This window comes from Astyanax mexicanus, chromosome 11, assembly GCF_023375975.1.
Source record: "Astyanax mexicanus isolate ESR-SI-001 chromosome 11, AstMex3_surface, whole genome shotgun sequence".
Classification (NCBI taxonomy): Eukaryota; Metazoa; Chordata; class Actinopteri; order Characiformes; family Acestrorhamphidae; genus Astyanax; species Astyanax mexicanus.
Window position 1 is genome coordinate 41,875,081 of NC_064418.1, and position 25,841 is coordinate 41,900,921.

Here is a 25,841-nt window from a genome sequence, read left to right on the forward strand (position 1 = left end):
CAAGGCATATCCTACCATGTGTTTTTGTATTTATTTGTGTTTTTTTTGTTTTGTTTTTGGAAAAATTGTAGAAATGTTTTAACATTTTGAAACATTTTGGATTTCAGCATTTTTTATAATAGGATTTAAAGACCACAAGCAGGATTGAAATCCTGAGAAACAGTAGATCATGTCTTGGTTAAAGGAGCCCTAAAATTTATATTTATAGTCAAGCCTTACTTTATTGATCACTTCTGTTTTTGTTGCTCAGGCTGTATGTTTTTTTTCTTTCTTTCATTTTAGCTTGAACCACATTTTGAAAAGGCAATTACGTTGCTAATGTGAGATGTTGACAATGACTGTTGCAAGTTTGGTAGTAAACACAAAGTTAGATTTTTTTTTTTTAATCATTTTAAATATTTTTTTTTTTTTTCTGCACATATTTCTGTGAACCTTCTGGATCATCCAGAAACAGCAACATGACTGTTAGACATTTAAGAAGTTCCCAGAACTGTTTGGAAACTCCCTGGAAGCTGTGGAATATTCTGAAGGCTGTTTGAGCTGTTTGGGATTGCCAACCCATGCTAACCTATGCTAATCCTAATTTTGAAAATGCCAACCTATATGGCTGGAACTGTTTAAAACATTCTGGAAGCGCCTGAAATTAACCCATATTAACCCATTTTTGGGTGATTTATTCTCCCAGATATTTTTGCTATAATAAGATTTGTCATTTTAGGGCAATTTTATATTATATTACATTGGAATTGGAATGTAATATTCTAAATAAATAAAAATATAAGAATTTTACAAATAATATTGTTTTTAAATCAATAGACATACCATCTTACTCACATTTTTGGGTAGCTCTTCTAGCTAAATAAGCACAATAGGCAGGATCGAGGTCTGCAAAAATGAAAAAGTAAGCTGCTGGAACGTTTTGTAAAATTTTGGTTTGATACGTTTTTTGTTTGTTTGTTTTTTTACAACATTTTGACCTTTATGATTTGAAAATGTTCAGTTTTTTGATTTAAGAAAAAAAATTAATTGCGCATCTTCAGTCCTGCTGAGTAAAAATAATTTATTTAAGGTTCTAATGTGAGTGTATAATATTTGCAGTTAGATGGTTTACACAGTGTGATGTGAGGCAGGAAGTTTGAAGTGTGTGCTTGTGTGTTTTTGAGCAAGAGAGCGAGACAGGCACTCTCGCTCGTCGAGTGTGTCCCTGTACTCTGCTTCTCTGTGACTGGAGAGGATGACATTGACCTTGCTAAAGAAAACCTTATTACACACTCTTGAAAGTGGTGGCGGTGGTGAGCGTGTCTCTGGTGAAGAGGCTCTCGGCTGCTGATATGATTTGCCATGTCTGGCTTTATTTGTCTCCAGTGGTTCTTGGATGGAGGTCAGAGAGGTTTCATGATGTCCTGAAAGAGCTGAAAGTTCTGCATGGAACACAGTGACATCTTAGAAGAGCTTATGAATCAATCTACCTTGGTAAATGCATGGTTACCACACACTGATGGTTTAGATGATTTACATGCATTATCAACCTGACCAAGCTAGAGACCATCATTATGACTGAGCATTTATCATGCTGGGTGATCATCATGGCCAAACATAAGCAGAAAACAAATTCAACCTATGCTATGCTGGTCAAGATCTGATTAGCCAGCTAGCTTACCAGTATATCTTCCCAACCAACTTGACCATCAAATACCAGCTTAGACAATCTGAATCCAGGTACCAGCAAAAGCCAATCCTGAGCTAAAGTTTATCATAAAAAAGTGACTACACCCCTCATTTTTCTGCAGATATTTAAGTATATCTTTTCATGGGACAAGACTGACAAAATGAGATTTTGACACAATGAAAAGTAGTCTGTGTGCAGCTCATGTAACAGTGTAAATTTATTCCTCCCTCAAAATAAATCAATATACAGCCATTTATGTCTAAATCACCGGCAACAAAAGTGAGTACACCCCTTGGTGAAAGTTCCTGAAGTGTCAATATTTTGTATGGCCACCATTATTTTCCAGAACTGCCTTAACTCTCCTGGGGATGGAGTTTTCCAGAACTTCACAGTTTCTGATGACGACATCAAGGAGCTGGTGGATATTCGAGACATTGCGCTCCTCCGCCTTCCACTTGAGGATGCCCCAAAGATGCTCTATTGGGTTAAGGTCTGGAGACATGCTTGGCCAGTCCATCTCCTTTGAGATACACTATACGTATTAAAGAAGGTTTTAAGCTGCTGAAATTGACACTCAATGCTGCTGGAACTATTTTGGACTATTCTATAACCTGTTTAACTAGAGAAAACAATAGAATTGCACTGTTTCTCTGGGAATCAGAGCTGTGTATATGTGTGGAGCAGCTTTCGACTTCTTTTCCTCTCCAGTGCATGCAATTGTGTTACAGCCTCCATTATACACTTCCATTTTAATTGTGTGTGTCTTCGCTGATGAGTTTCTGCCATCCCCCTGAGCTCCTGCATCACATCTGGACCAGAGATGCAGCCACAGAGCCGTTTTGCCGCACAGTGTCTCTCTGGAACACACACACAGACACACACACACACACACACACGCTCATATTTGCTTCTCTGTCTCCCTTGTGCCATAAACTCACTTTAAATTTGCCTTTAAACAAACTCTCAAGCACAGAATCTCTGAAGCGCTCTAACAGAAATATGCAGAGCAGACCTTTTCCCTTCATGAATGGCTCAACACACACACACACACACACACACACACACAGAGCGAGAGCTGTAATTTAAGCTGCAGTAATATGCATGACCTCATCTGGGTTTTCCCTGGCAGGTGAGACTGCAGGTTGGGAGAGAGGCCAGGAGTTGCTGTATTTCTCTTTAGCTAAAAAGACACACTCTAACTCTCACACACACACACGCGCACACACACACACACAGGCCTTCTGTTTTCTTCTCTTTCCCATATCCCTTGCTATGCATCAAAATGACTATGGCTGCGAGGTTGCACCACTGCACCATCTCCCTCAGCGTGTGCACACAATATTTTAGGTTTGCTGTGTTGGCTGAAATCACATGCTATGCGGCACTGTGTGTGTGTGTGTGTGTGTGTGTCTGTGTGTGTGCGCCTGTGTGTGTGTGTCTGTGTGCTAGACCTTTTGACCAATTGTCACCATCTTGGATCAGACCCTCCCCTGGACCTTAAGTATTGAGGAGTGTGATTGAAAATAATGGATCCTTTAACAAAACTGTTTTTCTTTTTTTTTCCTTTTTTTTCATCTCTTTAACCATGTGACATAAGCCCCATCCGGATGGAATTCGTTTCTCAGGGGGTCCTGGGGTAATGTTTTCTTTCATGGGGGTCCTCTGTGATTTTATTCCTGTCCGGAACGACCATGTATGAGAAAATTACAGGCTGAAATATCTACTGTTTTTCGCTGAACTCTGTGCTCCTCCGGTAATTTTAGTCCCATCCGGATCCACATCGCTGAGTTAAGTCTCGTCACGTTTAATAAAATAGCTATTTGTCCACTGCTACGCACCGTAATTACACTTTGGGTGCGTGTTTCAATGGAGATCCACATAAACACAAGTTAGTGTTCCATTAGTGGAAATGGAGGAGCTACTGAACGTGATGTCATGTGATCAAGAAAGCCCAAATACTCACTGGTCCTCCTGTTTTTTTTTTTTTTCGATTGGAGTCCGGATGCAAGAGTTTTATCACTGAGTAAAAAAGTGAAATATTTTTCACAGACGCCCCCCTGAGAAACGAATCCCGTCTGGACAGGGCTTTAAATGTTTAGAAATGTTTGTGTATTTCTTTAGGATACTAATAAATGTTTGCAGTTATATGGTTTTGATAGTGTTTAGATGTTTAGCCTGACAGCAAGAGGTGTGTCTTTGGCTGTGTCTGTGTGTGTGTCCACATTGCTTTGTGGAGAATAGTGTGTCTGACATTGATTTATTTGTTTATATATAATATATTATATCATTACTACCAACCACACCAATTCAAGCACTGAACACAAAGAGCAAGCAGTTCTAATTCACTAAACTAAACTGAAAGTGTGTGTTGTGCAGCTTTTTTTTATCTTCTGTTGTTCAGTGGGTGACTGTAGTGTTCCTCGGTCCCTCAGCTTTCTGTGATTGTTCTAAAAGTCTGAACCTTACAATTTTTTTTTTCTGAACTGTAGTCTGAAGCACCATTTACACCTGATGTTTTGGTTTAGATAATTTTAATAAGAACCTCTGGAGTAACTAAACATGAACCTAATGGCACCGTGCCCAATGATAAGCGGGCAAGAGGGATATAAAGCCTCTTTTATTGAGCAGCAAAATATGTTCTATAGAATGATGTTGCTCCATACAGTTATTTTCCTATAAATTGGGTTGTTATCATTCAATATCCTTTCCTTACTAATGCGTTTGACATTGAATGCATTCAAATCCTCACAGTAAGAAGCCTTGCTTGAACAATAGAGACAGTAGAGTTACTCCAACAAAAGCAGTAAATGAGCAGGTGTCCCAATACTTTGTCCATCTAATATATACAGCTCTAGAAAAAAATTAAGAGACCACTTCATATATGTATATGTTTAAGTATATAAAATGAACATTGTTTTGAATCTTGTTTTAATCTATAAGCTACCTAAATTCCAAATAAAAATATTGTAATTTAGAGCATTTATAAGCAGAAAATGAGAAATGGCTGAAATAGCAAAAAAAGATACAGAGCTTTCAGACCTCAAATAATGCAAAAAAAAACAAGTTAATATTCATAAAGTTTTAAGAGTTCAGAAGTCAATATATGGTTTCAGTTTTCATGCATCTTGGCATGTTTTCATCCACCAGTCTTACGCACTGCTTTTGGATAACTTTATGCCTTTACTCCTGGTGCAAATATTCAAGCAGTTCAGTTTGGTTTGACGGCTTGTGATCATCCATCTTCCTGTTGATTATATTCCAGAGGTTTTGGTAAATTTAAAGAAACTCATAATTTTTGAGTGGTCTCTTATTTTTTTAGTTCCAGAGCTGTATGTCATGAATTGAGGTTAAATTGTAAATAAAATGTACTTACTTCCGATTACACTGATATAGTGCCTTTCAAGGCACTCAAGGAAACTTACAATTACATTCCACACACACCAGTTAGAATGACTGTCTTCCTGGAGGACTGGATCAGGCACTGAGAAGTTGACCCAGCACAGAGTACTAATACAAATCTGGACATAACTGTCACACACACATTCATACATTCAATTGTGAATGATCAATTTTCTGGGAGTCCCCAGAAGAAACCCACGCAGACATGGGGGAGAACCTGGAAACTCCACCCAGATAGGGACTTGAAACCAGGACCCCAGCGCTGGAAGGCGCCACCGTGCTGCCCAATCCCTGCAGATAAACATTGCACTTCTGTTACAGAAAGTTTGATTCATTCGGATCTCTTTAAAGTAGCGTTTGGTTGGTGAGTGGAGTATCACTGTTCTGCAGGCTGTTCTGGGCTGTCTGTCTCCCGCTGTGTGGACCCAGCAGGAGGCCTGGGTTATGGTGTGCAATGGGAACTAGAGGCAGAGTGTTTGCTCTGCACCTTCAGCATCACCCACTATTAGAAGAAGGTCAAAACCCCTCCCTATTCCTGATTCACCAGGTTAGGCTATGCTAACATCACTGTCTACCAGTCAGAGACTCTTTTCAATTAAAGCTTCAGCAGCTTAGCTGGCAGGACGTGAGTGGGATGGATAAACTGGATCATTTTCTTTTTTTTTTCTTCCTCACTGTATGTGAGGGATTTCCGTGTGTGAGTGTGTAGTGTGCACTCTGCCCTGTTGTTGGCGTGTACGCTTATGAGGATTAGCTGTGTCAGTCTGGGAGAGAGCCTCTCTGCAGGCTCTCTGTGGCCCTGTCCTAAACAAACAAGCCTCACTTCCTTAGTGCATTTCTACAAATAACAAGGTAGTTTACCATAAAGTGGGACAAGAAAATGTTCTCAGTATATTTTTAAATTTTGTGTAAATTCTGTGTAAACTCTCTTCTTTAAACTTAAACCTAAACCTAAATTTACTCATACTTACTAGTGAGCTTGATTCAGAGCTAGAGCGCGTATTCAGGGTGTGATTTGGAACAGAGCTCTGTCTTATTCAGGCTGTTCTCTCTGTCTTCAGCAGGTCTAAGAGCGTCCTACGCAAGTCAGCACAGCCATCATGGACCCGACCTCCGCTCGACTGTGTCTCCAGACCGTCACATCGGACCCATCTACGAGGACCGAGCCTTCCAGGGACCACTGTACCGCAGCCCCAGCCACGTCACGCACAGTACCCTCTACAGATCGCCTTCAGGTCGGCACTTTACTTTAATTTTACAGATTAAAGCTTTATTTTTAAACAAAAGTGGTTCAAAAATGCAAAAGTTAAATTCTTTATCAGTTGGTTGACTGAATTAGTTTGCACAGAATTCAAGGTCTCATTTTAACCTTGGTGGCAAAACTGCAGTTCCTAGCATGAGTGTGACACTGACTACATAATGATGACTTGACTTCAGAGTTCTATACACCCCTCAGTCTTTTTTAATGGTCTTCCATTTATCATTTTTGTTGGACACCACTGTCACCAGAACTAGGTCTCTGGGTGCTTCCTCTCAAAATGAAGTAGTAGAGGAGATTAAAGAGCTGCACTTTGCAGGCATCTACGCTTTAATAACATAGTTCTAAAGATATTTTCTGAAATTACTATTAAATAAGCTCTACATGTATCATTAATCTGTATAGTACATCATTTGATTTGTCCAGAATGGATATCCAATAGTATAAATGTATCAAGAAGGAGATTGCTGGTTCGAATCCCAGTCATGCAGCTCGCCATCAGCTTCCGGAGCCCCGAGAAAGCACAATTGGTCACAGATACAGTTGTGTGTCTATTTTAGTGATGACTCACCCAATAACGCTATCATCGCAATAACATTAAAACATAAAGCAACAGTTCATATTAATACCTAATAATAGTTACTCCTACTAAAACTGTTAACTAAAAAGTTAATATGTGAACATTTAGTATTGTTATTCAGCTTTTGTACTGAATTCATCATCATTAGTTATTAGATTGTTCTTACATAGGTTGTTAACATGTAACGACACAGTTATTACAGACACTTAGACTGGGGTTGGTGCCCATGTGTGTAGTATAGACTGGGTGTTGGTGTGTAGTGTGTGTGTGTGTGGCTCTGATAGTGTGTGTTCTGGTTGTGTTGGACAATTAAGATTGTAGGGATGTTCAGTGAGGAGGTCTCAGGAGATGATGGTTGAAACAAGCATATTTTACTCATTCATCTTGTGTGGGTGGGAGCTAGGTGCTTGTGTGTGTGTGTGTGTGTGTGTGTGTGTGAATGTGGCCGTGTGTGTGTGTGTGTGTGTGTGTGTGTGTGTGTGTGTGTGTGTGTGTGTGAATGTGGCTGTGTGTGTGTGCGCACCCGCCTGCCTACCCACCCGTGTGTGTGATGTTAATGGCTCAGGTGCACTGTGCCCTCCATCTCTTATCCCAAGGGAACACTGTGTTCTTCAAAAACATCTTTTCTTCACTCTGAGAGATACTGACACTCAGAGAGAGGGAGAGAGAGAGAGAGAGAGAGAGAGAGGGAGCGAGAGAGAGAGAGCGAGAGAGAGAGAGGGAGAGAGAGAGAGGCAGAATGAGTCCATTATATGAGTAGCACAGTTCTAACAGCCGAAGGGGACAAAGATGGAAGTCCTCTACGTCACAGAGCGTTCTGGGAAATCGTCAGCTTTCAGCACAACAATTCAGGGTCTCTATGTATCTCTCTTTATCTTTCTTTCACTCGCTCCCTTCACTTGCATATGCTTTCTATTCCTCACTGTAACTCTTATGCTCTCTTTATTTTTCTTGCTGTCCGATCTTTCAATCTAACACTCTTTTCTTATTTCTATGTGTATCTGTTGCTCACGCTTGTTATCACACTTTCTTATTTTTTCACTTGGTCTCAAAACAGGTGAACTCAAGAAGGAAGGAAAAAAAATAAATAAATAAACACACCGCTCCTCACGCGGAATCAAACTTGTGTCATCAGGGTCATGGTCCAATACACTACCGCTGTACCAGCTAGTGATTTGGGACACAGCCGGGGAAAAACGCCCCTACAGGGAGATAGGGAGCCCAAGAACAGGTGGAAAAACGAGAACAAGTGGAAACTAAACTCATATTATATTATATATTTAAAGTCATATTTTATTTTATTTCATTTTTTTCATTATCGTTCATAGTTTAAACAATCTCATGGGCCAGATGTTTCATGCTTGCGGGCCACCTATTGCCAACCCTTGTCCTAAACTTTAAAGAGGAGTAAAATTCTCTCTCTCTCTCTCTCTCTCTCTCTCTCTCTCTCTTAGGATGATGGTTTATTTATAAGAGGGTCTGAAGTCAATCTCTCAGTCACTGCTCAGGAAGTGTTTACACTTAATTCCATGGAAAGAATAAGTAGAAAAAAGGCTGTTTGGGACTATTTATCAGAATTCACCTCATCACAGCGAGTCCACTTCACCTCTCAGACGCTCTTTCTCAGGGTGTGAAATTAAATCTGCACGGCCCCTTTAATCAGACTGGCTGCCACTTGACTTTCTATAGCCTGACTCTGTTCAGATGCATTGAGGCCTGATGGAGCTCAGATCAGCTGAAATAAATACAGTCTTTATCTGTTAAACTCAGCAGTAGGGCTGTGTGATATAGACAGGAGATTCTGCACACTGTTGAGCAAAAGTCTTTTTTCTCTTAATTGGCAGCTTTAAAGAATAAGGGAAAAAAGTGTAGCTTTCAATGGAAGTCAGTCTGAATAGATTGAATTTAATATCACCCAGATCACTGTAAATTACTCAGATATATTTATGGACTCAGTGTGGAAAATCTTCTCCTTATGGGATGCTGTAATACAGGGAAATGTAGCAAGGTGCTGTCTGCAATAGCGACTTCCAATCCTGCCAAAATTCCTTACAGTGCATGACTGAAGTCTTGCTATATTTGCCCTGAGGGAAAGACACACACCACGTGTCCAAATATTTTCACAGCTGGAACTCTGCCCTCTCATACCTGCCTGCATGCATAGAAAACCAGTGTGAGACTGAGTCTAAATAAGCTAAGAATTTTATTATATTTTAGGTACCTAACCTAAATGTCTACTTAAACCAACAGCTGGTTTAAAACAGCATTACATTCCTTAAAATAACAGCATCAGAATCTTGTCTGATGGTACACTCTTTAAATACTGTGGGGAAATGATGGTACACTGTTCAGATAGTAAATGATGATACAATGTTCAGATACTGTAGTTAAATGAGTAGAAAATTGTTTATGTAAAATTATTGAGTTGTTTTAGAAGGTTCAGTACTAGCTTGCTAGAGCTGTGATTTTGTGCTTTGTCTTTGTTAGAACAGGCTAAACTATGCACATTTCACAGCTTTAGAAGTAGTATAACTCCTCAGATCAGCCATAAGCTCCTCTAAGCCACTGCCAATCATTCTAAAAAAATCAAGTAATTGATCCCCCCCAAAAAACAGAAGACTGATAAAAAAAAGGTAGCACTCAGTAAGGATGGGAAAAGTAGAGGTCAAGTTAAGATTTGTATTCACAGAAGTGGGGCTTAAAAGTGAATAACTCTCCCCAACTGTTATATACATAATACATAATATAAAATAATATACTATAGCCTGCTGATTCATAGTTTCTTTTAAAGATCAAGAGTATTAATTAAATTAAAAACATCCTGCTTTCATTTAAGTTTTTTTTAATGGGATTTTAGAGCATTTTAGTTTTTTTTTTGTTTTTTTGCTGTGAGAATTTTGATTCTGTTCAGTGACAAGAGCATTAGAGAGGTCAGGATGTTTGTTAAATTATCACCACCACACCCATCATCCATAACTCCCCAACTCATCCCAAAAGTACTGGATGTTTCCCGAGATCATTCCAGATCCATTCCATTCCAGTTTTACTTCTCTACAGTTCAGTGCTGGAGTGCTTTATACCTCTCTACAGCACACACCTGGTATTAGGCATGATGCCTAATATTTTGTTTCAAATTTTTCCCATTTTATCCCCCATTTACACAGCCAATTACCCAATCCGCTCATTAGGACTCCCCCTATCACTAGTGATGCCCCAACATCAGGAGTTTGAGGACTAGCACATACTTCCTCTGATAAGTGTGAAATCAGACTCCAACTATTTTTCTTGCCGAGTAGCATCACGGCGTGCTCGGAGGAAAGCGCAGCGACTCGGTTCTGATACATCAGCTCACAGACGCCTTGTGCTGATCCACATCACCCTTTGGAGTGATGTGTGGAGAGACCACCATCTATCCACCCACACAGAGCAAGGCCAATTTTTTGCTCTCAGGGCTCCGGCAGCTGATGGCAAGCTGCATGAACAGGATTCGAACCAGCAATCTCCTAAACATAGTGGCAGCGCTTAGCACACTGGACAACTCAGAGTCCCAGGTTTACCTGTTTATCTTTATTACAGGGTCATACAGGGTATATCCTATTGCACATATATGGAAGCAATGGGCAATGGGTACAACAAACAATAATCTACATTCATTTATTAGAAAGGGTGCCTACATACTTGTGTACATATAGTTTTTGAGTTTTTGCTCACACTGGGAGATGTTCCGCTCAGTACACGATTAAGGACATTAGTTGTGTTGTTTGTGTGTGTGTTCTGTTTCTGCCTCATTCTCTCTAATGTGGCTGACCCACTCTGAGTCACATGGCCCATTACTGGGCAGCATCCAGGAGAGCTGGCCGTATTACAGCAGTGACGCAAGTGGAGGGAGAAGGAGTAATTATTTAAGAATGAAGATTCAGCCAAGATGCTCACAGACTAAATATTTGAAAGCTTGGCAGGATGGAAAGGGTGTGTGCGCGCACCATGCATCATTCAGGAAGTTCAAGGATCAATTAGGAAAATAAGTGTGATCTGTCTCTTGTATGTATGTATATGTATATGTGTGTGTGTGTGAATGTGTCCTATTTATAATCTTGATATGGAACATATTACACTGAGGCTCTTATATACGGTTGTGTGTGAAAGTTTGGGCATCCTTGTTTAAAATGTCTGGTACTGTGAATGACTATGCCAGTAAAAGATGACCTGATTTCTGGAAGTTAAATATGAAACATATGTTTTATTTATTTTAAGCAGTTAGGAGTCATTAAAAAAGGAGCACTGCACCATTTCTGCTAGTAGATGTCCTTCTAGAGCACCAACATCTCAGATCAAAATTAACTAATAATAAATAAATCATATAAATGATAGCAATAAAAACTAAATAATATATATTCTACTCTGTCCTGCTGTGTGTGTTAGCATAGCAGCCTCAACCCTGCCAAAGGGCCAGCTGTTAACATTGTGGCTTACCTTGTGCAAACCTGCCAAGCCTGACTGCTGTGTCTGTTAGCATCACAGCTTCACCCCTGCCGAAGCCGACTGTTAGCATTGTGGCTAACCCTCCCAAACCCTGTTGAGCCCAGCTGTGAACCTCAATGTTTGAACAGTCGTTTCCACCTCGATACTTAATCTTGCACAATTCTGTGTGGGCCTTGTCTCTTAGGGAGGGCCTACATTTCAACAGGGTGGGATATAGTACTGAGAGCAAAACTCACAGTACTGGCGGGTCTTCATACATTTTTACATAGAAATGAGTTGTTTTCTGCTATATTCATTTTGTTAAATGTCATTTACAGAAATTCATGTCTTGGCAAAAGCCTCTGGTTCTGCATATTTGCTTGGAATATACTTGGAATGTCCTGTTGCTCGTCTTAAAGGTTATAATAGATAGGAAAAAAAGAAAAAAATATAATGTATTGTCGCTGTCTTATGAAAAACAAGTATGTGCATTTTTGTCAATTTTTAGTTTACTACGTAATTTGAACACACACTTTGAACTGTCACTTACACTGTCTCCACATTTCTTGAGGAAATGACCAGTAGAAATTCTCCTAAATTACCTAAAATTTTAGATTGACTTCCATTAAAAGTGATAAAGGTTTTATCTCTCTCCTGTTAAGTGGCTCTTATATACACTGCTCAAAAAAATAAAGGGAACACTCAAATAACACAATATAACTCCAAGTAAATCAAACTTCTGTGAAATTAAACTGTCCACTTAGGAAGCAACACTGATTGACAATCAATTTCACCTGCTGTTGTGCAAGTGGAATAGACAACAGGTGGAAATTATTGGCAATTAGCAAGACACACTGAATAAAGGAGTGGTTCTGCAGGTGGGGACCACAGACCACTTCTCAGAACCTATGCTGTCTGGCTGATGTTTTGGTCAGTTTTGAATGTTGGTGGTGCTTTCACACTCGTGGTAGCATGAGACGGACTCTACAACCCACACAAGTGGCTCAGGTAGTGCAGCTCATCCAGGATGGCACATCAATGCGAGCTGTGGCAAGAAGGTTTGCTGTGTCTGTCAGCGTAGTGTCCAGAGGCTGGAGGCGCTACCAGGAGACAGGCCAGTACACCAGGAGACGTGGAGGAGGCCGTAGGAGGGCAACAACCCAGCAGCAGGACCGCTACCTCCGCCTTTGTGCAAGAAGGAACAGGAGGAGCACTGCCAGAGCCCTGCAAAATGACCTCCAGCAGGCCACAAATGTGCATGTGTCTGCACAAACGGTTAGAAACTGACTCCATGAGGATGGTATGAGGGCCCGACCTCCACAGATGGGGGTTGTGCTCACAGCCCAACACCGTGCAGGACGCTTGGCATTTGCCAGAGAACACCAGGATTGGCAAATTCGCCACAGGCACCTTGTGCTCTTCACAGATGAAAGCAGGTTCACACTGAGCACATGACAGACGTGACCGAGTCTGGAGACGCCGTGGAGAGCGGTCTGCTGCCTGCAACATCCTTCAGCATGACCGGTTTGGCAGTGGGTCAGTAATGGTGTGGGGTGGCATTTCTTTGGAGGGCCGCACAGCCCTCCATGTGCTCCCCAGAGGTAGCCTGACTGCCATTAGGTACCGAGATGAGATCCTCAGACCCCTTGTGAGACCATATGCTGGTGCGGTTGGCCCTGGGTTCCTCCTAATGCAGGACAATGCTAGACCTCATGTGGCTGGAGTGTGTCAGCAGTTCCTGCAAGATGAAGGCATTGAAGCTATGGACTGGCCCGCCCGTTCCCCAGACCTGAATCCGATTGAGCACATCTGGGACATGTCTCGCTCCATCCACCAACGTCACGTTGCACCACAGACTGTCCAGGAGTTGGCGGATGCTTTAGTCCAGGTCTGGGAGGAGATCCCTCAGGAGACCATCCGCCACCTCATCAGGAGCATGCCCAGGCGTTGTAGGGAGGTCATACAGGCACGTGGAGGCCACACACAATACTGAGCCTCATTTTGACTTGTTTTAAGGACATTACATTAAAGTTGGATCAGCCTGTAGTGTGTTTTTTCACTTTAATTTTGTGTGTGGCTCCAAATGCAGGCCTCCATTGGTTAATAAATTTGATTTCCTTTGATGATTTTTGTGTGATTTTGTTGTCAGCACATTCAACTTTGTACAGAACAAAGTATTCAATGAGAATATTTCATTCATTCAGATCTAGGATGTGTTATTTGAGTGTTCCCTTTATTTTTTTGAGCAGTGTATATTATATCGATATATTATTATTAATATTATTTTATGAAGTTGATTACAAAAGAATATAAGACATAATATACAGATGGGTGTGGGTTTATATGATATAAACTGATTAAATGACGGTCAGTTTTTATGTCCCACAGTGATTATCTCTCCCTGTACACTCATCCCTCAACACAACCTGCAGGATGTACTGTGTAAATCTGCTGCACAAAAAAAAGCATCCAGCACAGCACTCACTCATAACATAAATGACTTCCAGATTGAGGGAGTGACTGTGTGTGAAAAACACTGTGTAAACACACACTCTCAGACACACACACACACACACACACACACACACACATTGTCTCTCTCGTGCTCTTGTGCACTCTCTATTGCTGTTTTTCACATTGTTCTTATCTGTGTACTTCTTATTCTAGGTGTGGGGAACCTGCAGAGAAGCTCCAGCCAGCGTAGCAACCTGACCTACCAAAGAAGCTCCTACATGCTGAACCCGGCGGCCCCGTACTCAGAACCGTACCGACCTGGACCCTACCGGCCCCCTGATGGCTACACCCGCCCGGCCGTGGGAGTGGACGACGGGGCCACTCGCTCACCTTCCATCGACAGTATCCAGAAAGACCCTAGGTATGTCCTAAAGTCTTTTATTAAAAAAAAAAATACAATTAATAAATAATATTTTCACTATATTCATCCATTTTATTCATTACTTTCTTTATAATGATAAAAAATAATATTTTTTAAATCTTCAATAAATCATCATAAAGTGCAAATGTGTTTTAATTTTTAAAAAGTATTAAGTATCAAAACAAGGTACTGGATGATGAATGGAAAAATTAAAAATATAAAAGCTTGACTTTTCTAAATTGTTAAACCAACACATTAAGCAGAAACACCAGTTTATGATATGTATTTTTTTAACATTACTGCTTTTTAAGCAAATGAACTAAAGCTCTGTGTGACTGTATTGTTAATGTATACTAGATAAACTATATATGTACATGTACAGCTCTGGAAAAACAATTGAGACCACCTCTGTTTCTGAATCAGTTTCTCTGATTTTGCTATTTACGGACAGCATTTCTCCCAAATCCCAAATAAAAATATTGTCATTTAGAGCATTTATTTGCAGAAAATGAGAAATGGCTGAAATAACAAAAAAGAGGCAGCGCTTTTAGACCTCAAATAATGCAAAGAAAACAAGTTCATATTTATAAGGTGTTCAGAAATCAATATTTGGTGGAATAACCCTGGTTTTTAATCACAGTTTTCATGCATCTTGACGTGTTCTCCTCCACCAGTCTTACACACTGCTTTTGGATAACTTTATGCCTGCACTCCTGGTGCAAAAATTCAAGCATTTCAGTTTGGTTTGATGGCTTGTGATCATCCGTCTTCCTCTTGATTTCAAAGGTTTTCAATTTGGTGTTTTCTTAATTTTTTTCAGAGCTGTATACATATACATAGTTATCATTGTAAACATTGTAAACATTGTAAAAGTGTTGCCTTTCTATCTTTCTGGCTGTTGTAAAGGCAGTTTGAATGTAGCGGTGCTTACTGGACCAGTTTATCACTCACTGCTGGCTCATCACTTGTGCATTCTCTCGGCTCATGCCGGATCCCCCTGGGCACAGAGCCGAGCTTTTGGACATTAAGCCACATGCCTGGCCCACTTTACTCTGAATTCACACTGGGCTGCGAGCACTACTCTCAATGGCAATGCAAGACACGTGGGAGAGTGCGAGCGAGTGTGTGTGTGTGTGTGAGACGTTTTTTTTTTTCTGTTCTGTTCTGTTGACCTGCTCTCTGCAGTTTCCCTGACCTCGCTCATCGAGAGTGCTGTTCACACTCCTGTCCATGTTGACATTAACCAAGTGTGTTAGAAGGGCCACGCTCCCACACCCGCTGTTACTCACGTGCACACACACATGTTAAGTAGCGAAGACTGGTAGAGGAGAGATTTATAGGACATAATACTAAAGTCTCACTTGGGAAGTGTGTGTGTGTGCGTGCGTGTGTGTGTGTGTGTGTGTGTGTGTGGTTTCAGCAAGCTCACAGCAGGGTAAATGCTGTGTTTTGCCCCAGGCTGCTTTAGATTAGATGGGCTCACTATAGCTGTGCAGTTGCCCAGCTTTTCCCCATTCTTCCATTCAGTCTATCAGCCACACCCACTCAGGACTGGCTATATTTTACACTGTGCCCTTCAAAATGTCATTTTACACTCCATTCAGCAGGTACAGCGTCACAGTGTGCCTGAGGTGAGGTACAGAGTTTGATGTTTGGGAGCGTCTAAATTTAAGACCCTATTTAATACTGGTCAGTGAATGTTAGTGGTATCTGGATTGTATGTTGATAAGATTATAACCACAATTGGTAGTCAGGTGCATCTTTATGTGAATTAGACTAAATTGGCTCGTTTGAAGAGAAATTGGATGACTGTTTACACTTCTTTAAAAAGAGGCTCCTAAAGTGGTTTGAGTGATGATTTGTTTCTTGTTTAAATTCATATTTAAATGCAAATTGTTAAACCACAATTTCATATGACGTGGTCTTATCCAGATATAATCCTGATGCTCAAAACACATGAAGTGACCAGGTGAAAATGAGATCACAGAAAGTATGATTACTTTGGTGCGTAGAACTGATGGAATGTGAGCTTCAAACATGGCTGTTTTCCCCTTTAAAGAAAGTCCAGAACAACCAAAATTAAGCTGTAAAATTGTGAAGTTTCAAAACCCCAAAACTGTTCCACCACCATCTTGGTGTGTTATTGATTTAATATTTTCACCCTCAAATTTTACAAACCCATCCTAGTACTAAAAGCCCTGTTCAAAATGAACGAAACAGCAAGTACATCTACACTAGAAGTATATGGTGGTGTTGATACTGGAGACCAGCTCATCACTTCCAGACTCGGAAACTGGTGTCATGAAAGCAGAACGTCAGCTTACGTTGGACACACGATAAAGTGAAAGCTGGAGAAGCCAACACAGATCCACACTATGGAAGGTCAAGCTTTTGATTCAAGTGGTTCATTTAATTTCAATATCATTTCAGTCACCACTAGTTTTATTTTATTTTAATAATGAAGAAATGCTGTACTTAAACTGTGTGTGTGTGTGATTGTGTGTCACAGAGAGTTCGCGTGGAGGGATCCTGAGTTGCCAGAGGTGATCCACATGCTGCAGCACCAGTTCCCCTCAGTACAGGCCAATGCAGCAGCCTACCTGCAGCACCTGTGCTTCGGAGATAACCGCACCAAGACTGAGGTACACGCTCATGCACACACACACACACTAACTGCTGCTGAATTATAAGCAAGCCTGAGATGTCATTCATGCATACAAATCAATGCTACGCTAATGTGCACACACACACACACATATACACACACACACATACAGAAAGAGAGAGAGGTGGGCAGCTCTGCCTAGTGGACTCTCAACTCAGCAGGGAGCTGGAGAAACCCTAAAAGAAAAAATCCTTTTCAACCAGCAGGAGCTTGTCACACACGGTCCCTCACACACTCTGTGATGAATACATCACTCACTGACCTTGCTTACACTGAATTATGACATCAGCTTTCATTCACCGTCAGAAACGCAGGATAAAAAGCACTGAAACTGCTCCCTTTATTCCACTTCTTTTAACACACACACACACACATGAATATGCTTTTACAGATTAAAGTGCTTCATTTCAAAGTCCTATAGCCCATTCATTTAAAGCAGATTTGATTATTGGCCATCACACAAATCAGTATAAAAAACACATAACAGCAAAACGATACACTAATAACACCTTTTAAACGTTTAATCATCATATTGTTTTTTGTAGCCTGTGTGTGTATGTGCACATTCAATTCCATTGTAAAAATTATTAAAATTAATGAAGTATAATTTATCTTATTATGGTATGTAGTTAATTTGGAGTAATTGTATTGGGTAAATCCAATTGAAAGCTCAAAACAAGTATCAGCATTTGTTTATTAATTTCATTCATTTCATTAAAACAATTTGTTATATAATATTAAAAACACATAGGCTTTTCAGAGTGACTGATGGAGGTAAGACAGTATGACTGTGAGAGTGAGCACACATGCCCGGACAAGTGGGCAGTCATCCTTGCAGCCCCCAGAGAGCAGTGAGGGTTCACAAACATTGGCAGCTTCCCAAACCCGTGTATCGAACAAACAACTCTGTCAACTCTGAACTTGATCTAGATCCACTGGGATCTGCCTTTATTTTGAAGTTTAAGTTTGTTGCTTGTTGATTTCTTCATATGACTGTCACACGAGGTAAAACAAAGTACATGGGACGAACCGCTAGCTAATATCTCCCTGGCTTACATTAAGGAGCACTCAGGGTTCCACAGTGTAGCTTAAGTGTAGTGTAGGCTAGCGCTGCAGATAGCTTTAATGCTAATGCTGCTGCACCCAGCCTTAGTGAGAATCTGGAAATCTAAGCTTACTGTAATTAAAGGCAAGCGCTTTTCTCACCCAAATAAACAGTTTTTAGGAGAAAAATCTGTGTAGATTAATATCCAGCATTCAATTCACTTTAAAGCTTGAAAATAGACCACAAAAAGATGTTTATTGATAGTGCACCATATAATCCGGTGAGCCTTTTAGTGCGAAAAATATGGTACGAAAAATATCAGCTTTTCAGATTTCAGTACCACATATTGAAGTGGATCAAAAAGTTTTTTGCTGTTAACACAGCCACACAAATGCCACACCTGTGTCACATGTGTCGTAAAACATCAGATTTTGACTGCATTTATTGGTACTACTTTAAAATAAGACTACCTTTATAAAGGGTTTATGAATGGTTTACAATTAGTTTATTAATGGTTACTAATTAGGTTGTTAATGGCTTAAAAACATTAATAATTAGTGATAACACATACATAGACAGGGCAACAATGACCTGTTGTTTGTTAAATAGTGAACCCACAGCCATTGTTATGTATTGTTATATTGTTATATTGTTGCCCTTTCGATGTATGTGTTATAACTGATTATTAATGATATTTAAGGCATTTACAACCCAATTAGTAACTATTAATAAACTAATTGTAAACCATTTATAAACACTTTATAAAGGTAGTCTTATTTTAAAGTTGTGCCCATTTACCTGCAATGTTAACGTAGCCTTTTAAAAACCAAAAAGCTACATGTTGTTGTTTCTTTCAGCAGAGCTTTATTAACTGTCACTTTACATGTGTAGGCTTGTTTTTCTCTGTTTTTCTTGGAAAGTGAGGAATATTTCCACACAGCGGAGCTGCAGAAGTGAAGTTTATCAGAACATTTTGCGCAGCCATGAAAGCATGCCTCCACCCTGAGCTTCAGAGATTTACTCAATCAGTCCTGAGGATATTGCCTTTGTCCTCAGACTCTCACACACACATGCCTTCCCTCAAAAAAGCTGTTTTTCTTTCCAGAACTCGTCTCTGTGGTGCACAAGAGCTTTGATTTCCACAGTGATAGCAGCATAGTCCTGTGTTAGAGCAATTATGCACAGATACTCTGTAAACACACACACACACAGAGCTCACCGTGAGCGGATTTATTTAGTGTGTGTTTATTCTTGGGATTCAAAATGTTAAAGTTAAACACACAATTTAACTACACACCTCTTGTGAGAACACTGTGTTCACAAGAAAGACTATATGTTTGCACAGTGGTCCTCTTCTCACGGCACACGGAGATGTTGAATGTTCATGAAGGGTATCTTGAGTCCTGCTCCTTGGGGTTAGTTGCGAGGAGCTGTGAGTGAAAAACAACAAAACAAATATAACATATACCTGTATAAACAAGAAAGAATATTACTGTATATTGTCACTGTCCAATGAAAAACAATTATCTCCATTTTTGTTCATTTTTAGTTTACTACAATACTTAAACACACAAACTGTCCCCTTACACTGTTTCCAAATTTCTTGATTAATGGACCAATAGAAATTCTCCAGAATAACTGGGAATTAATTCTTTTTACATTGACTTCCATTAAAAGTTAAAGAGGTTTCATGTCTCTACTGTAAAGTTGCTATTTTGGAGATACATGTTTTTCATTGGACAGTGATGATATACAGTCTAAACAAGGATAGCGCTAGTGTAGTGTAGGCCAGCGCTGCGGTTAGCGCTAATGCTAATGCTGCTGCACCCAGCCTTAGTGGAATCTGGAAATCTAAGCTTACTGTAAATACATGGAAGTGCTTTACTCACCCAAATAAACAGTTTTAAGGAAATAAATCTGTGTAGATTAACATCCAGCACTCGTTTAACTTTAAAGTATGGAAATAGAACAAAAAATACACGTTCAATGAAAGTGCACCTTATAGTGTGAAAAATCTGAAAAATACTGTACAGAAAAATATCGGATTTCAGTACCACATATTGAAATGGTTCAAATAGGAATTGAAAATGTGTTTTTTGCTGTTTACACAGCCACACAAACAATACACACCTGTATAACATGTGGCTTAAAGTAAGTAAGTAAGTAAGCTTTATTTATAAAGCACTCTTTACACAGCTCTTTACACATCAGAGTTTGTTTGCATTTGGCTATAATGCTAATGTAGCCTTTTAAAAGCACAAAAGCTATATCTTGACTCTTTTAGCAGAGCTTTATTAATTGTCACTCTACATGTGTAGGCCTGTTTTTCTCTGTTAACAAGGGCGTTTCATATTTTAATACATTTAAAAGTGCTATATCATTAATAAAATAAGGAGATTGTTTACTTTAAAAGGTGCTTACCTGTTTTTTTTTTAATCTAAATAAATTAGTGAGACTACTCTGTGGGTTAAACTTGGAGGCGTGTCTTGTCGTTGCTCAGGTTTGTCGGCTGGGTGGGATTAAGCATCTAGTGGATCTGCTGGATCACAAAGCCCTGGAAGTGCAGCGGAACTCGTGTGGTGCTCTGAGGAACCTTGTGTATGGTAAAGCCACGGATGACAACAAGATCGCTGTGAGGAACGCAGGGGGTGTGCCTGCACTGCTCCGCCTACTGAGAAAAACCGTGGATGCTGAAGTCCGTGAGATCGTCACAGGTAAGAGAAAATGACTTAACAGTATCAGTAGATCTTTGAGCAATGATTTTATGAGTTAAATCTGATTGTGGGATTAAATTGTTTGTGTGTATGACTTTTTTCATAAATCTAACAGCATTTAATGTGAATATTAGTGAATCAATCTGAGATTATATGAATGTCAGGGTTATCAATGAGTCTAGTGAAAAAAATTAGGTAAATTTAATGGATTATGTGATTCAGTGGATTCAGTGAATTGTGAATGCATGAGCTTATCTATGATATGATGAATGTATAACACATCGTGTGGGAGACTGCGGTTCAATTCTCGGCCTGTGTGACTGAATGCTGTGCTACACCTATATGAATTCTCTTAACCCTACACTGGCCCATCTCTAATAGGAATAACCTTGTAAATCTCTCTGGATAAGAGCTTCAGTTAAATGCCAGAAATGTAAATGTGAATATAACCAAATAAGTGCCTGAGTGAATCTGAAAGTTTGCGTAAATGAGTGTGAGGGAAATCTGTGCATTTATTTCGGTTTGTCTTTAAGATATTTCACAGTCTTTGTTCCCTAGTGCAAGTCTATGAATGTATGAGCGAATCTGCTGGTTATTTGAGTGAATGAGTGGGTTTATGTCTTTGAGGGAATCTGAGTTCATGAGTGAGTGTGTGTGTGTGTGTGTAATGTGAGACAGCTTACGTCTGCCTTCCTTATTGAAGCATGCAGTCTGTCTTTTCACTCAACAGCCTAGTTTTCAAATTGCCATCTGCCAGCAAAAACGCACACATTATAAATCACACAAACTAATGTATAAATTATTCATCCTCCTCTCTAGCAATTGTTACAAACTTTGCTGCCTGTTTTCTGGGGTTTGTCTGCATTTTAAGTTGGGTCAGAGCTGCACATGCTTTCTTCAGGCTTGTTAAGCATGTCAGAACAGGATTCACTGCATTCTTACATCAGGAAATTCAGCCTGATGAAACCTTTTAGACCAGGTGCTATCAGCTTTATCATTTCCATCATAGACTTCCATCATGGACAAATGTATTGGGACACCTACTTGTTCATAGTTTCTTCCAAAATCAGGGGTATTTTTCTTTTTCCAAAAGTAAGGGTATAACATTTCCATTCGAATGGAAATCTCCATTAATCTGTCTCTGGGAAACTGCTTTATAGTGTTTCAAAACTTGGGATGCCCTGGATAGTCCAGTAAGTCTGTAAGCCTCAGGAGAGTCCTGCTCGCTGTAGCAGGGAGGTCCCTGATCTCAACCATGACAGTCATCAACCTTGAGGTGTCTGTCCTACCCACTGCGCCACTGCCTTCCTACAGCTCTCAGTTTTTTTATGCTGGTAATAGAACTTGCTTGTTTTTAGCATCTAAAGCTGCTGTATATCACAAGAAATTATTCAGATCATACTTTATTCTAGAATATAGAGTAAAATGCCAAGTGACATTTTAAAACCTTTGAGGGATGTCTTCCGGTTCTCTCTGTTCTTTACTTAAACGCATCCAAAAGCCAGCAACTAAAGTGTTCTCTGGGTTTTTGTTCAATCCCCCAATCCACCTACCCATCTCCCACTGCACTTCTGTCCCCAGCACGTTCTGTAATGCAGTACTGTTAGAAATTAACAATTAGTTGACAATGAAATCTGTAGTCATCAAATTTAAATAATCTACATTGTCTATTATATCATCTAATTGTTGCAGCCCTAACAGATTAGTCAAACGAGTGCTGATAATGTTAATCAACACAGATTTCTCTTCTAAAAACTGTTTATTTGCGTAAGTAAAGTGCTTCTGTTTATTTACTGTAAGCTTAGATTTCCAGAATTCTGCTAAGGCTGGGTGCAGCAGCATTAGAATTAGCATTAGTGGCCAACTGCTAGCGCTAGCCACTATAGAGCTACTAAAGGCTGCCTGACAGCGCTACACTGAGGAACCCTAAGTGTTTCAGTAAGCGATTGATATTAGTGATATTATTTTTATAATAGCTAGTGGTTTGTCCTACGTAGCTTGTTTTAACACGGTAAACACACAGGCTACAGTACGATAAACTTGCTTCTGAACTGCGAAGGAACTAGCACTTAGCACGATTAGTGACTAAAGCTAATGCTGCTCCAGCAGTGTTTGCCAGGGTTAGCAGCAGGCTACAGGCCGATAATACTCACCTCTGAGCGGTGAAAGACTGCTAGCACTAAGCATGGTTAGCGGCTAATGCTAATACTGCCTCAGCTGTGTTAGCTGGGGTTAGCAGCAGGCTACAGGCTAGGAAATTGCTATGCTATTTTATTTTTATGGTTGTTATAGTATTGCTAAATTGTTGCTAAATGGCTTACAGCTAGATTGTTGCAAGTTGGCTGCTGTGATATCTGAGGTGGTTGCTCTGTTGTAGTGTAATGGTTGCTGCTAATTCTAAGAAATAAGAGTAAAACCATTGATAAATATTAATACAAAACATTTAGGTTTATAAACAGAGAAAATGGGGGTTTAAGAGGAGAAAGACATGATGCATGATTCAGTATTGCCAGTAACATTAAAGCACCCCCACCCATTTCATGTGATTCACCCCAGCGCTCCACCTTCTGCAGGAGCTAAAGTGCTGCTTCAGCATGCCTGTGTCCAGCACCCCCCGCTGGTGCGTCTGAATCATACAGGCTGAATCAGATCACCCTGCTGCTCTCGGTGCTAGACCGTGCTCTGTTTGGGTTACGTAAGGAAGGTAAGATGCCAGAAACATCAGACATGCCAGACTTTTTCTCCTCTGCATGAGTTCTCTGCTGTAACACACCTGATCTGACAGTTCAGCTCATCAAAGAAGTCCTTCCTTGGGTTTATATGCAGGAAAAACTCATATGAGCCAGGCTTTTGGATAGAGAGACACTGATGGAGATTTGATCCTCCCATGCTGTGATATTCACATCAGAAAGACACAAAGGTGATGTTCAAACACACACACACACACACACACACACTCAGATCTTAATGGCCAGAAATGCTGGCAGGACCCTTCAACAGAGCCTCTTCCTGCAGTGTAGCAGATGCTGAATTTGTGGAATCGTGATCCATCATGTGTGTGTGTGTGAGAGAAAATGTGTGTGTGTGTGTCTGTGTGTCTGTTTTTCAGGCATAGTCAGGATCACTTGGGAGTAGACTGTTATTAATGGACTGCTTCGGCCTACATGGCTGCCTCCCTGGGGTCTGAATCAGCTGATTTTGTGTGTGTGTGTGTGTGTGTGTGTATGCTCTTTTTAATCACATCATTACTGTGAAATGCAAAATATATTTTATATCTTTTTGCATTGTTGAGAAAATGAATGATTTGTGCAAGTCATAGGTTAACAGCCCCTACAGGCCAATATCCCTCACTCACCCACACACCCACACTCACAATGTTAAGACATGCAGTATGTGGTGTGTGTGTATGTATGCTGCATGTATCCATGTGTAATACGCAGTGTCATGGTGCTATCTCTCTCGCTTTTCTTAATTCCTACTCTTTGAACCGGATATCCAGTGGAGATCCGCTCCTCGCTCAAGCAGCTCTCATTAATGCTGAAGTGATTAGTTCTGACGTTAGCATGTGTCACGTCGTCTGGCTAATTGGCAGTTGACAGCGCCATGTCGAGCAATTACACGAGGGCAAAAAAAAAAAACTAAAAAGCAGAACCGGAGTGTCACCCCCAGATAATCTCAGCCAATTAGAGCGGAGAACGCATCTGATAAGAGCCAATCCGCAGCTTCCTCCGTGATGAGGTAATGAGAAATGACAAGGCATGAAACAGCTCTCGCTCAGTCACCTCAAACAGGTTGCAGCATATCGCTCACCTTGTTTATTTCAACACCACTGAACCATATTGAGAGGTTTTAATCTTAGCTGGTTGTAGAAGTGATTGTGAGTGTTGTTCTATATATTGATAGAATCTGTTGTGTCTGATTTGTGTATGCTCTAATAACCTGTATGGACAAAATTGTTGAGACACCTGCTTATTCATAGCTTTTTCCAAAACTTGAGTATCATATTTTACATTATATAAAGTAAAAAAAAACTGTAAGATATGGTCTTTTAAAGTGCGTATTGTTAGTGAGTGAGATAAAGTGAGTGAGAGAGTGAGTGAGATATAGTACGTGAGTAAGAGAGTGAGATATAGTGAGTGAGTGAGATATAGTACGTGAGTGAAATAGAGTGAGATATAGTGAGTGAGATATAGTATGTGAGTGAGATATAGTACGTGAGTTAAATAGAGTGAGATATAGTGAGTGAGTGAGATATAGTACGTGAGTGAGATATAGTACGTGAGTGAGATATAGTATGTGAGTGAGATATAGTATGTGAGTAAGATATAGTGAAATATAGTGAGTGAGTGAGATATAGTTCGTGAGTGAAATAGTGAGATATAGTACGTGAGTGAAATAGAGTGAGATAAAGTGAGATAGAGTGAGATATAGTGAGTGAGTGAGATATAGTACGTGAGTTAAATAGAGTGAGATATAGTGAGTGAGTGAGATATAGTACGTGAGTGAGATATAGTACGTGAGTGAGATATAGTACGTGAGTAAGATATAGTGAGATAGAGTGAGTGAGATGTAGTGAGTGAGTGAAATAGAGTGAGATATAGTACGGGAGTGAAATAGAGTGAGATAAAGTGAGAGAGTGAGATATAGTATGTGAGTGAGATATAGTGAGATATAGTACGTGAGTAAGATATAGTGAGATATATTGAGTGAGTGAGATATATGTGAGTAAGATAAAGTGAGATATAGTACGTGAGTAAGATATAGTGAGATATATTGAGTGAGTGAGATATATGTGAGTAAGATAAAGTGAGATATAGTGAGTGAGTAAGATAAAGTGAGATATAGTATGTGAGTGAGAGAGAGTGAGATATAGTGAGAGGGTAAGTGAGTGAGAGAGAGTGAAATAGATGAATGAGTAAGTAGGAGGGAGTGAGTGAGAAAGATAAAGTAAGATAGATAGAATGAGATATAGTGAGATACAGTAAGTAAGTGAGACATAGTGAGAGAGACATTTAGTAAGTGAGTAGGAGGAGTGAGTGAGTGAGGGAGAAAGAGTAAGTGAGATAGTGAGAGAGAAAGTGAGATTTAGTGAGTGAGATATAGTGAGAGTGAGATATAGTGAGGGAGAGCTAGATAGAGTAAGAGAGAGAGAGATATAGTGGGTGTGGGTGTGAC

General features: G+C 40.0%; 1 protein-coding gene across 8 annotated transcripts in view; it reads left to right on the forward strand.

Annotated features, from left to right (window-relative positions):
* The window catches only part of LOC103023932 (plakophilin-4), a 178,789-nt gene that overhangs the window by 136,726 nt on the left and 16,222 nt on the right, over positions 1-25,841 (forward strand). For 6 of the 8 annotated variants that reach the window (XM_022680133.2, XM_022680134.2, XM_022680128.2 and 3 more), the window contains 4 exons: positions 6,130-6,303; positions 14,035-14,242; positions 16,752-16,884; positions 20,453-20,666. In XM_022680133.2, coding sequence (XP_022535854.2) covers positions 6,130-6,303; positions 14,035-14,242; positions 16,752-16,884; positions 20,453-20,666 — 729 coding nt within the window. The remainder of the gene's footprint in view (positions 1-6,129; positions 6,304-14,034; positions 14,243-16,751; positions 16,885-20,452; positions 20,667-25,841) is intronic. The other 2 variants (XM_022680127.2, XM_022680130.2) reach the window with 1 other exon arrangement.